We start from the raw sequence: 12,578 nt of genomic DNA on the forward strand, positions 1-12,578 counted from the left end.
TCGGCATTCCTGCTAGACAGAAAAACCCAGTGTGAATGAGAACAAAATTATAAACCTTTTTTTTTTTTTTAACGCTTGTTTTCTACTATGTGAAAAATTCATACAATTAACTGGTTAAAATGTACAACCAGTAAAACTTCTACTTAAATGTTACCTGGGGTATTATCGTATATACAGATTAAGAATAAAACCCAAAACAAACTGTAAACCACCTCTTTTCTACACTCTTTAATCTCTTTAATTTAGGTGATAGATGTAATACTAGAAAGGATTTCAGATAGAAGGGTGGTTTTTTAAAGTTGGCGGTGTCCCTTTGATGTCATATTCTTTGTTCATCTCCATTTACCTTCAGTTAATACAACAAACAAAGGTCTGCTTACAAATATACTTACGCTCTCTCTTATTTGGGGGTCTAGGAGGTAGTTGTAAGGACAAAATACAATATCTGCCCCCGACATGAGCTCTCGAGCTGCAAAATAGGGACATGCCCGCAGTTTCTTTCCCAGGCTCACAAGTTCTTCTATGTCCCAAGCCTGACACGTCTTATGTACAAACTGTAGTGTATGTTGTTCACTTAATTTATGGACACTATGGTAATAAGAACAGGAGCTGCCCTAAAAGTAGATATGTGTAAGTAATAGTTTCAAGTCAAATATAATAAAAACAATGGTGAAAACATTTTTTTTTTTTTTTTTTTTTACATATTTTGTTAAAAACATCATCGTGCAAATTTGTACTTCACTTTAAAAATACTTCGAAAGTGTTGCTTATTATTTTGAATGATTCTAGTTACAAATAACATGTCAGAAACAAAAGTATAACCTCTCAAATGCAAAGGAGTAAAGCATATTTCTCCAGTGGAATCAAAGAAGTCTTTAAATTTGTTTCAGGAGTGTCAACTCAATGGTTGATTCAAAATCAGGAAAAATAGCATAAAAAATTAACACAACAGATTTAGGTTCACCACAAATAAATTAACGCACTCATATCATCACTTTTCCAACCAGAGGCATCTAATGAATTTTAATCAATATTAGAATCCACTTTAGCCTGTTCATGTGCACGAGTCTCTTTGGTAACAGCTCAGGAGGACTTCAGTTTGTTTAACAGTGAAGGTAAAATTATTCCTAAATCCATGATTCTGAAACCAGTCCTTCTGCTGGGGTTTTTGGGTTAGGTGGACAGGCAAATCTAAATGTATGGATCAAATCTCACCTGCAAGGTACAGGGAGACTTGGGAAATTTAACACCGATTAACAGAGCTGTTCTTAAGATATAAAGTGCCCTTTACTTTTCTGCTCTAATCAGCCTGAATGCCACTTTTTTGTTTTTCTTCTTTTATTATAAGTTTAGTTTCTATGAATTAAATAATATATTTCTCATACTAAAAATATAGTATATAATTTGACAATAAGCACCAAGTGGAGAACAGATTCCTAGTAAGATATTCTTTGACAGCATTTAATGCTGCCTGGGCACATGAAGATTGATAACCAGAACAGGAAAACTCATCCCTTTTTAACACTGTAACACAACCCTAAGGGGAAGGTTGTCAGTTGAAGTGTTATCACACTTAGTGCTTTTTTCTCTCACAAATTGTCAGTTATCTATTTATCAACTCACTTCTGTAATATGGTCTTAGTAAACACAGACACCTAGAGTGACAGTGTAATTGGCCCTCATTACCACTACAACTTACCCTTAGGGCTCAAGAACATGAAAAGCAAATGTTCACTTACACTTGAGTAAAAATAAACTTGAAGTCCAAAAGACAAACAAAATTTAGGTCTTAAAAGAAAGAACACTGGAGAGGGAAAAAAAAGAAAAAAGAGAAGGGGAAAAAAAGGGAAAAATTCTTTGTTTATGAGTTTAGATTGCTAGATAACTGAGCTGCACACTGAAAAACAACAAAAACCTAGTTTAGAAAAATATACCAACATTATTGATGCCTTTTCCGTGCTATATATTCATGGAACACTTTGTCATTGTCACTCAACGAATTTTCCTACCTTTATGATGATTGCATCTGTGCTGCTGACCAAAAAAGGGGGAAAATTGTTTATAGCTTTTAAGCTTTCCCATGCTGAATACAGACAGCTGAGAAAAAGTTTTCCTATCGGTCATTTCCTATTGTTTTTTTCCCAGGATAAATAGACACAGAGAAACTAGGATGAATACGTAATTTAATAATTATGAGAATATGCCTTTTTTTTAAAAAAACAACCAGCTAAATTTTGTATAGGCAAAAGTGTTATTACAGCTATAATTAATCTCTCAAATTCAGTCAAGCGCAAACATTATTCATCATCATATGCTTTTAAAATGTTGATGATACGAATCAAAATGTAGTAATGACTAACGTAATTAAACTAAAATGAATCAGTTGAAGTGTTGTATCTTTGAGGTGTTACAAAAAGGCTTCCAACCAGCCTGGCATTGAGAACCTACAATTTTACTCAGTCAGGCTACCTAGACAGATAAATCTTTGTTCTAATGTTTTTAAATGAATATTAGTTTTCTGAAATACAACTACTCACATGTTTTCCTTCCAGCAACTCTACACACTTTTCATTCCTGTTGCCACTACTGGACACCCTCGGATGAATGCAAGTATGATCCCGGCTAGAAAGAATTGTCATACGGGTGCCAGAGTATGCCGTCCTTCGCAGCTCTCTAGTAATCTGAGCTATTTGCTTGTGCGTTCGAGTTCCAAAATATATTTTGGGGATGAGTGGCTGTCCTCCATTTTCCTTCTTCTTTGTATTACTAGCATCTTTACCACTTTCTTTTGAAGAACAGGAACACTGAGTGCAAAGGATGGGAGACTGCAACCAAAACAAGATAAGACTTAAGACAAAGCGCACATGCCAAATCTCTGCATGAACTATTCAGAAGTTTTCCTTTAGAATAGTTCAAAACATCCCACTAAACCACAAGTTCAAGGTATGAGACAGTGAAGAAGGGACTAAAATTACAGGTTGCATTACAAAATCTAAAGATAGTTTTTAAATGTGTTAAGTCAAAAAGGGAAAAGTACAAGAAAATCAGAGAGAAGACAGTATGTCACAAGTAAAAAAATTATGTGATTACCAAATCGGCCAACTGCTCATTCTCAGAACGTTCTTTGATACTCTGTAACAGATTTGTTTAGTTTAACATGCTACTGCTTTAATTGAAACGAAAGGCTACTATGCTTCTGTAGTGAAGTTATTAAAGTGAACGAACGCATCGGTACCAAACTTGAAGCACATCTTTGGTTCCAGTGGCAAGGATTTTTGTGATACCTTTCACTGGACCCACTTTCATCAGTTTATTGCGTTGCTTCAGAAAAGGAAACAGAATTTCAGGTTTTACAAAACAAGAGGAAAAACTTTCTGTTTCATTTTTATTGCCATCAAGTATGGCAAATCAGAGGGAACTGACCAATGACACAGATCATTATTATCCAGGGAAAAGACACAGCAGTTCAATACCAAGTCATGCAGGACACCTGGTGTTAAGAGATCTCATGCCTTGAGAACTGAGGCAGAACATCTTACGCAAGGGATACATACTGCCCTTCAACTCGGATGGTAACTCTTCATTTCACAGCAGAACAAAAGAGTGAGAAACAATAGTGTGGGGTCTAAACATTTATTATTTCTTTTAACTTGAACAGGTATCTACAAACTGTTCGACTGCTAAAGGAAATCAATTTTCCATTGAGGGCTTGATCTTAAAGGGTGCTGAGTACTTGGCTCCAATCCAGTAGAGCACTTAAGTAACCGAGTCACGCAAGTGAAGTCAAAAGGATTTCTCACAAACAAAAATTTGAGCATGTGCTTAAGAGCTCTGCTGGAGCAGGACACAAGCCTTGTAGGAATGAGATCTGACTAGATGCTCAAGTTAAAATACTGGGAGCTATGTTTTAATTTTATTTCATCTGCAAATCAAATTTTGTTGCATTAGATGCATAACATATATTCCATTAGTGATACTCCATCATCCTATTATGCCATGAGCCAATTAGAGATGAACCAAAGGAACAGCCACTGTAGAGTTCCCTAATTCTTAAGTAAGACCTGAATGGTGGAAAAAAATGTTTTGTATAATAGGACAGCTGATTTTTTTATTCTAATTACTTTGTTACTGAGAAACTTAATAGTCCCAACCTCTCCCAAAAACAAACTACTAAGACGACCAAAGAATCTTATAATTAAGATGACAGTAGAAGGGGGACAATGGAAGTATAAAGAAATCTGTACAAGTGTCTCCTACAGTCAAAAACCAAAACCAATCAACCAGTATATCTGACTACTGTAAAATAGTTTATACTTGAATTTTACTTTGATAGTACTACAGCTGAAAGATTTTTTCCTCTCAATTGTAATCAGTATGATTATCCTTCATAAACAAATGCTAAGTCACGGCGTGTGTTACACCACAATACTGGGGATCAAGCTGTCTCTTAGCCTCCACTCTCTGGAAAACCAAGTTCAAATTACCCTCAGTCCCACTCAACCTTGTCCGCCATTAAATATTACAATACACGATAGAATGGATGTAAATGTGACCCTTCTGGAGCTGTCACTCACTGGGATAAAAGGTTCACTGATGTGCCAAATAAACAGGCCGTCAAAGCAGATAAAGTTACACCCATGCTGGAATTGTTACATTCCCCTCTCAGGTTGCCAGTAACAGCAGATTTCATTACGGTGTGCTGCCACATTAAATAGCCAGTTCCAAATATCCTGCCTTCTATATTGAATAATTACTTATTCACCGAAAGGATAAAAAGACAAGTTATGAATGGGGCTCTTGTCAACAGTGAAGCAGGAAACAGCTGACATGTGGTGTATGTTACATATGCGGCAATACCCGACTCAGTTTATACTCGCACAGAAAATTGGAATGCAAGTTATATCATGATATTTCTGTCTATATTCCATCTTGCTCTTTGAAATAATGATAACACTTATTAACATAGTAAGAGAATTAATGTAACTTTAAGCTACAGAATCAGTTTACTTTTGCCTACTGTGCACAGCTTTTAAGCACATACCTATCCTTTCCACTTTAATTCAGTTTTTTCCCAGATATGATGTAATATCATTAATCCTTCATGAAAGGATAATGCTGGGCCTCAGCTACAGTGCAACTCTGTTTCACTAAATATAAATAGTAGAGAAATGCAGAACAATACAATTTCCCAAAGCAAAGAAATACCAGTTGTCCTGTTTTTTAATACATTCAGGAGGACAGCAAAAAGTCAGTTAAAATTCTCTGCATTGAAGGCCAACAATGGTAATTCCTTCAATGGTAGGGTTAAAAAAAAAGAAGAAAAAAAAAAAAAAAAAAATCAAAGAATCATGTCCTTTCATTAAAAATATTTAAAAGGTAAAATTAAAAGTACAGTGTCTGCATGCGTGTGTGGGGGTATATAAATTACAGTATTTTACAGGTGGCCTTAAAAGTTTTTCTTAAAAGGTTTGAAATTGGCATAATACTGGCTTTAAGAAGCACTTCACCCACTACTGCAGCTTTCAAATGTTACCTTTTACTGAAAAATCAACATCAGGAAAGTTGTAAACTTGGGCTGATTTTATAGTAACCAGTAAAAGTATAAAACTGCCCCGCAGTAGTCATAACATTTCTGAAGGCCGCAGACGCCATCAGCCAAAAAAACTTTAAAAAGGTCCTGTATAATGAAAAGAAACATTAAGAAAATGGTTACAAAGTTGAGCTCTTTGTTTCACTTGTTTTATTAAATTGGAATTTCTCCTTTTAAACTTCTCTTTCTCTGTTAGAATTAATTTTAAAGTCCCCTTTTAGGAAAGATCTTTCAGAAGTATTTAAAAAAGCCAATGTTATCTGAAGTACTTCTGGATTAGCCATTGTCACATCAAGAAAGTCTAATTTTCCCATTTTTCATAACTTGTCTGATAGGTAATTTAAAGTAACAAAATGTAGCGTGTGTTTTTATGTAAGCTGCTCCCCCCAACCCTACTCATACAGAATGATTTTATGACCCACATTCATAGAGCTACAAAATTTCATGCTTTCATGTTGGAATTTTTCCACCCTTATTTTCTAATAAGGCCCTCTTTTAAGTTAAAACAGATTCCATCTAATTTTAACTAAAAAAAAAAAAGCGTTATTTATCAATTTCTTTAAGCCTACAAAATTCATCTTCTTTGAGGAAGGTAAGTTTGGGGCAGTATCCTTGAAGGACGAATATACTGTGAATACCGCACATGAAGACGTAAACTTTTTTCGTTACATTTAGAAATAAAATTGTTGCATGGATTTCCAGAAATAAGATCTCATATTTCTGTTCTTGAGGACCAAAAAATCCTCTAGAAATAAAAAAAATCTAAAGTTGCCATGGAGTTTAGATAAACAGTTATTTGGGGGGACATGAGCAGACTAGGTTTTTAAGTTTGTCCCAAATAGACCATAAACTAACATCCAGTTTATGACATAAAACACAATAAAACCAGTCTAAACTGACCAATGTCCTAGGAAATAAAACATAAAAGGACAAGGTTCAGATGAAAGGGCGGTCCAAGTAGTGAATTATTTGCAAGATTACTTAAGTTATAGTCACAGAGCCTCTGACAGAGATGTTTTTTAAAAAAATAAAGGTCAGATAAGAAACTCTTGGTTATTCGAACATTTTATCAGTGATGTTTTTGGTTTCATATTTTCATACAAGACAGTTTTTAAATCATTCTAGCTGCAACATAGCATGGATTCTTGTCATTTGGAAGTTTCCATTACTATGGAGGGTGTGTACTTTATACTGTTATAAAGTGATAACTGTTATAAAATAATTCACTTGGGAGTACTACAATAGAAAGTATAAATCTGCATATCAGAAAAGGAGGTGCTTGCTAAGCTACAATAAAATTTGAAAATCTTTTAAAGCATATATAAAAGTATCTGTAATTTTCCTTCCAGTGTAAGTAACAAACGTTGAGCTAAGACGAATTACCCATACAACAAAAACTTATTTTCCTAACAGTCCACGTACAGTAACCTTACTGGCATACTGCAAGGTTAATTTTTCTCTGTAGTCCACAGGGAGTCAGCAAAAGGATTAGGTTAGGAGTCTGGTCATTCAGTTTTTGCTAGATTTACACTGCCATCAAAGCACTCTCTCAAGTGTTGAGTTGGTTGTGAACTGAATTGTACTGTACAGTTTACCTTCCTTCAGCTGCAAACTCCTAGAGGCAGGGATCACGCCCCCCCGCAACTCTGCCTGGATGCAGTCCAGCAGCCATAAAAGTTCAGTTAATTTCCACATTTATCTAAATAGATACTTTTGCTAGTATTTCCCTCAGTTATACATATATCTGGAATTGAAAAAATATATATTGCACAACTCTTTAGATAAGTATGACAAAAGAACAGGTACTGAGAAAGCAGGTAAAACACCTGCAATAAAGAAACACATTTCTATATAAGATGCCAGTATTCTTGTGTGCGATATCTTTTATCGGACTAACAACAGATATAAGCAAGTTTTCAGGTATCACAGTACTCTCTCCCTCTAGATTTGTATGACTTTCAGGCTACTCAAAATTAGAAGAACGTTAGGTTTTTTTAAAGAAAGATTACGAGCAATGCCTAATTTATACATGAGGTTCTCTCCCACAGTATGAGCACAGCCAAGTTTATCTGTAGATGTTAAATACAACCGTGGTCCATCTGTGTCACTGTTTCATCCAGCCTGTAAGGAGAGGGCCAAATTGTGATGCAAGCAGTTTAAAAATACCATGCGATTTAATTCTGGTAGAAAAACTCTGGCTAAAGCAAAGATGACTTCCTTTCAATCCGATTAAAACAAGGCTTAGGTCCATCCACACTAGGATGAAAAACAGCTGAGCGACAACTGTTTTTGTTTGCGCTCTAATGTTAAATCTCACTTATCGAGATTAAAAGGGACTGGACATTTAGATGGATAACAAGAATTTCCAGTTGTAACAGAATTAGTGCACTTACACTTTTGTAGGGGACAAAACCCCACAAGCTTCAGGGCTTAAATTTAGCTAATTTTTTAACTGGTAGGATTGAGGCTTTTATTCAGGGAAAGAGAAAAATTTCCCCCCATACTGCAGGGCTCCAGGAACCTTCCTTGGAAGTATCTAATGCCAATCACATCAAAGACAAGATACTGGAGTGGATAAACTGTGAGTTGATCCACTGTGGCATTTCCTCTGCTCTGCACAGACAGGGCCCAAGATAAGCCAGCCTATCACATCAATATTTATATGGTAAAGAATGCAAAAGTCAGAATAATAAAAGGATAATCAAGTACACTGAGACGTTCAGAGTGTAAAATAAGGCTAAACAAACACTGAGGCTATGATCTTTGAAGCACAAAGAGATAAGAGGGTTTCCTGATATCTTCATCTACATTGCGTTGGTTACAAAGCCATCTGAGCGATACAGTGGTGAATACCTGTTGTGTGAAATCTCGCACAAGTGCACCCTAGTAAGATATCAGAAGTGACATTACTAGAGCTTTTCAACTATTCCTTTTTAAGCTCTGTTTAAAAGGAGCAGTATTCTGCCGCTACCGTCTCTTGATTAAACTGCACAAAGCAGCTGTTTATCCACTCACAGTAACCAGCAGGTGAACCCGATTCAATATTTATCACAGGCTTTCACAGATCACTGCTAACCAAGCAAACGTTTTAATTAAGCTGGAACTTGCTTCAAAGAGCTCATTCAAGATGTCAATCAGCAGGTAAGGGATCGGATACGGTGTCAGGTGAGAGTGTGTAATACAAATCCACAACTTTCTTCATCCCATCGCGGTAAATTAGCCTGCTCTAGAGTCCGGACTCTGATTGTAACAGACTGCCAGTCTCCTGGAATGTGTAACTGAAGTCACTCAAACTCTATTGTGAAGGTTGTAAGCAATATGTTAAACTGCAATGGGCTAGCACATTAAGACAGATTCTTTTCACAGTCGTTTTTTGATACCCCAAGTGTTTGTTACACTACTCTCCATTTACTGTTTACTTCTTTACCTAGCATAAATGGGGATTCCTTAACACAGCTGCCCCAGTTTCTTCAAGTCTCTGCTTCAGCGGAATTAATCAAGGGAGTACCACAAGGATATAATTTCTTGCCCAGATTTATACTAGAACGACACAGTTTCACAAGAACCCGCAGTCCAAGAAGAAATGGGGGTTCGCAGGCCGAAGGCGGACAGAGGCTACGGACAGTCTGCTGCGTGGGCAAGAAGTTCCTGCCTGTATTGTGTGTCTGAAGGCTTGTCTTTAATGTAGCACTGGACAGCGCTTTTCCCCATTCTTCAACAGCGAGGCAACAAAAGGGATCAAAGCCAAGTGCAGTTATAGTCAATGGCACAAACACTCAACTAATCCTGACTAAGGCCACAATCTGGTATCCAATTTTTATTGGTAGAAATTTCTGAGAAAGGGTCCTCATGCTTCCCCACTGCTCCCTTCCCATAGGCTGGTCTGGGAGGGAAGTGTGGAGCAGCAGGGCAAAGCCCCCAGCCCATTCCCCAGTCCAGGCAGTTGCTGATCTGGATGAGTGCAGGAAGCATTGCCCTGCTGCCCTGGAGAGAGCCTTCCCAGCCCCAGTTCCTGGCCCCAACGGCTTGGACATCACCACCCAGCCGGGTGGTGCAGACAGTAAAGGGGAAGCCGGCAAGGCCTGAAACCAGGCTTAAGGACAGCCTCCCAGAGCCCAGTTCCCAACCCTGCTGTTGCTGCCCTGGTGGCAGTCCCTGGGCTGGAAGAGAGGCAGGGAGCAGTGGCTGCTGTTCCCCTGCCCTCCGCAGCTCACTCCCCACACCAGGAAGTCTCTGGTCTGGAGAAGGCGTGGGGAGCACTGCCCTGCTGCTCTCCTCTCCCAGACCAAACTACAAGGGGAACATACAAGCACTCCAAGCAGAAAATGTAATGCCTGTTTGTGGCCTAAGAAGGAAACCACCTTGTATACTGCTTGGATTTTACTGAACAAACTTTAAATGAACACAAAAAATCAACATACCATTACTGACAAATATATAGCATCATTTCAGATTCTGTTCCCATAATCATCCCAATTGTCTTTTGCCTTCTTCCTCTATGTTATATAATAGCCAGAACCATAACTTAACACCTAATTTTGTTTTCTTTAAGAAAATAAGAATATTAAGGAAGGAGCTGCTTAATACTAATGCTTCAATATATGGCCCATAACAATAGTTAATGAAGTGGGTAGCAAGCATGCCCAGCCAAAGCAAAATAATTTTTGGCTTCCTGTTAAAGTTGACAGCTGCCTTTTCTCCTCAGTATGATTCAGTTGGCCATCACCACCACCACAACAATTAAGCAGTTTGATATTCGGCATTGCTTTTCTTTTCTTTTACTGACAAAGAAAACAACCAGCTAGCCAAGTTACTGATTTATCCAGACAAGAAAGTTCCAAAACAGATGGGAAACACATTTGTAGAGAATACCGGTAAAATCTGTACTCAAGTTGGACTGAACTAATGATGATACCAGATTAAGGATTCACCCAGCGCCAGCTAATACACTTAAGTCCTCCCACAAATGAGAGACCATGAGGCTCGCTGATTAAAATGCCTGCCTACAAGGACAGAAGTGTTCCATACGTGGAAAGAGAGGAGAAAATGTGTAAGAAAAACCCTTGGATTAACACGGTGAAAATGATGATCTAACATATAACTATCATCCTGATGGCAGTGCTTGTCTATTAGATCTCATACTTTGTTTTTACAGTTGGATGGCAAATGGAGCCATGTCATTTGCACAGTGCTGATCATAGCACAGCGCCAATCCTGGTTGGAGCCTGCAAGTGAAACAAACAAACAAACAAAACACAGAGCCATAACCCCTTTTTATTCATGCGTTTCTATAAAACTCAGGACACGTTTTAAGATGTTAAATCTGCTAAGAACAATTCTAAAGGCAGAATCTATGAAGTTTACAAATGTTTCATGTGAATTAATGAAAGCATTTAAGCAAAGGAACATAAGGAAAAAATAAATTAGGGTTGAGATTCTTACATTATAGTCCTGTCTTGGTCCTGCAAACAGTGCTGCACAGAAGGGCAAGGGGTATTTGCCCCCCTCTTGTGTGTATGTGCATGTGTGCTTTTGTTTAGCAGCATGACTCAGGTAAAACAAGCCAGTGATTAGGCAGCTATACTAATATAAAGTAATTTAAACTGGTATTGCTTATTTTGTTTCATCAAAGTAAAGAATGGCATAAGCACTTTATGCTGGTCAAGCCTGGAATGTACCTTGGGAACTTTGTGCTTTACCTAGTCTGGTATAGGTAGATAAGGCCTTACATTGTTCTATTTAAATAAGTACACAGCTTCCATCAACTTTGTGTTCTCCCACTTTTAAAAAGCTGTATTTATTTGTCTTCTCACATTTTACCTCCTCCTTGGGCTACACCAGACTAGTTTCTTAACTACATAATCTTTTTGAACTGTTTGAATATTCACACCATGCAAGAAGTCTACGTGGCAATTTTAGAAGTTCTCCATGTCCTTGGACCTTTTCTATAACATGATGTCTTCAGAGTGCAAAGCAAAGAGTATAATATATAACATTACCAAAAAAAGAGTGATCAGTGAGGAGATGCTGATAGAAGGCACATTGTAACTATAAATAGCAAGCACATGAAACCCTAAAAAGAATATAGCAAGGTATAGCTCAACAACAGTAAGGATGAAGAATGTAACTATGCCATGATAAATGGCTCTCACTTCTCCCTCTCTCTTTCTGGGCAGCAGTACATGCTTTAGATTCACTGCCAGCTGAAATGTATTTCAACACAAAGGACAAAATGAGGTGAGAGTATGACCTGAGAATGCTCTTGTAAATTTTCTCTAGACATATTTTGGTGGGATCAGGGGAAATCATTGTATTTAGGAGTTTACCTTAATTTTTCCTTTTATAATTAGAAAAGCATGTATTTTTACAGCTTCTATGCTAGACCGCATTCAGGGATTTGAGAGGCAAATGGAAATCTTCAGACTCACTATGCTCTCCAGAAGCCAAAACAAAGAAATGTGAAAGACCATTGCCAAGACCCTGTTACGGAGCACATGTCATTTTCTTACTGTTTCAATGCTGAAAAAAGAAAATAAGGGAAAGTATTTTTTTTTAAATAGGTAATTTGCACCTATCAGCACATCAGCGGGCTGGCCAACGGAAAGTGCTCTTCACTTCCCTTAAGATGGGTCTAGATCGACTCCAAAACCCATCGGGCTGATGCTTGGGCTGCTGATGTGCTTATGAGGTAGCTGCTGAACGTGCTTATGAGTCCACATGTTCACCCCACGATAACTGGGAGTATTTCACACTGTTTCCACAGAGACTTCTGCCAGCCCATTTCACTGAGAGGCTCCTGAGTGCCAGCTACATCAGCTACCAGATGTAAGGCCTTTGAGAAGCTGCCGTGCCATTTATTAAAGCTGGGAGAACTAGAAATAATGACGTCTGGGTTCTCTTTCTGACTGCCACATCAATCCTGCAGAGTCTTGGAAAAAAGTCATTTAGTTCCCCTTTCCCTCAGCTTATTAAACTGAAAACAAGAACA

General features: G+C 37.7%; 1 protein-coding gene across 3 annotated transcripts in view; it reads right to left on the bottom strand.

Annotated features, from left to right (window-relative positions):
* The window catches only part of BRIP1 (BRCA1 interacting protein C-terminal helicase 1), a 102,397-nt gene that overhangs the window by 76,029 nt on the left and 13,790 nt on the right, over positions 1–12,578 (bottom strand). For all 3 annotated transcript variants that reach the window (XR_002102995.1, XR_002102994.1, XM_019545673.1), the window contains exons 6-7: positions 2,538–2,825; positions 393–614 (exon numbers count right to left, since the gene is read on the bottom strand). Coding sequence is in view for 1 of the 3 variants with exons in the window: in XM_019545673.1 (XP_019401218.1) it covers positions 393–614; positions 2,538–2,825 (510 nt within the window). In the remaining 2 variants the exon portion in view is untranslated. The remainder of the gene's footprint in view (positions 1–392; positions 615–2,537; positions 2,826–12,578) is intronic.

The sequence above is a fragment of the Crocodylus porosus genome, unplaced genomic scaffold, assembly GCF_001723895.1.
Source record: "Crocodylus porosus isolate Cpor-Errol unplaced genomic scaffold, CroPor_comp1, whole genome shotgun sequence".
Taxonomy (NCBI): Eukaryota; Metazoa; Chordata; order Crocodylia; family Crocodylidae; genus Crocodylus; species Crocodylus porosus.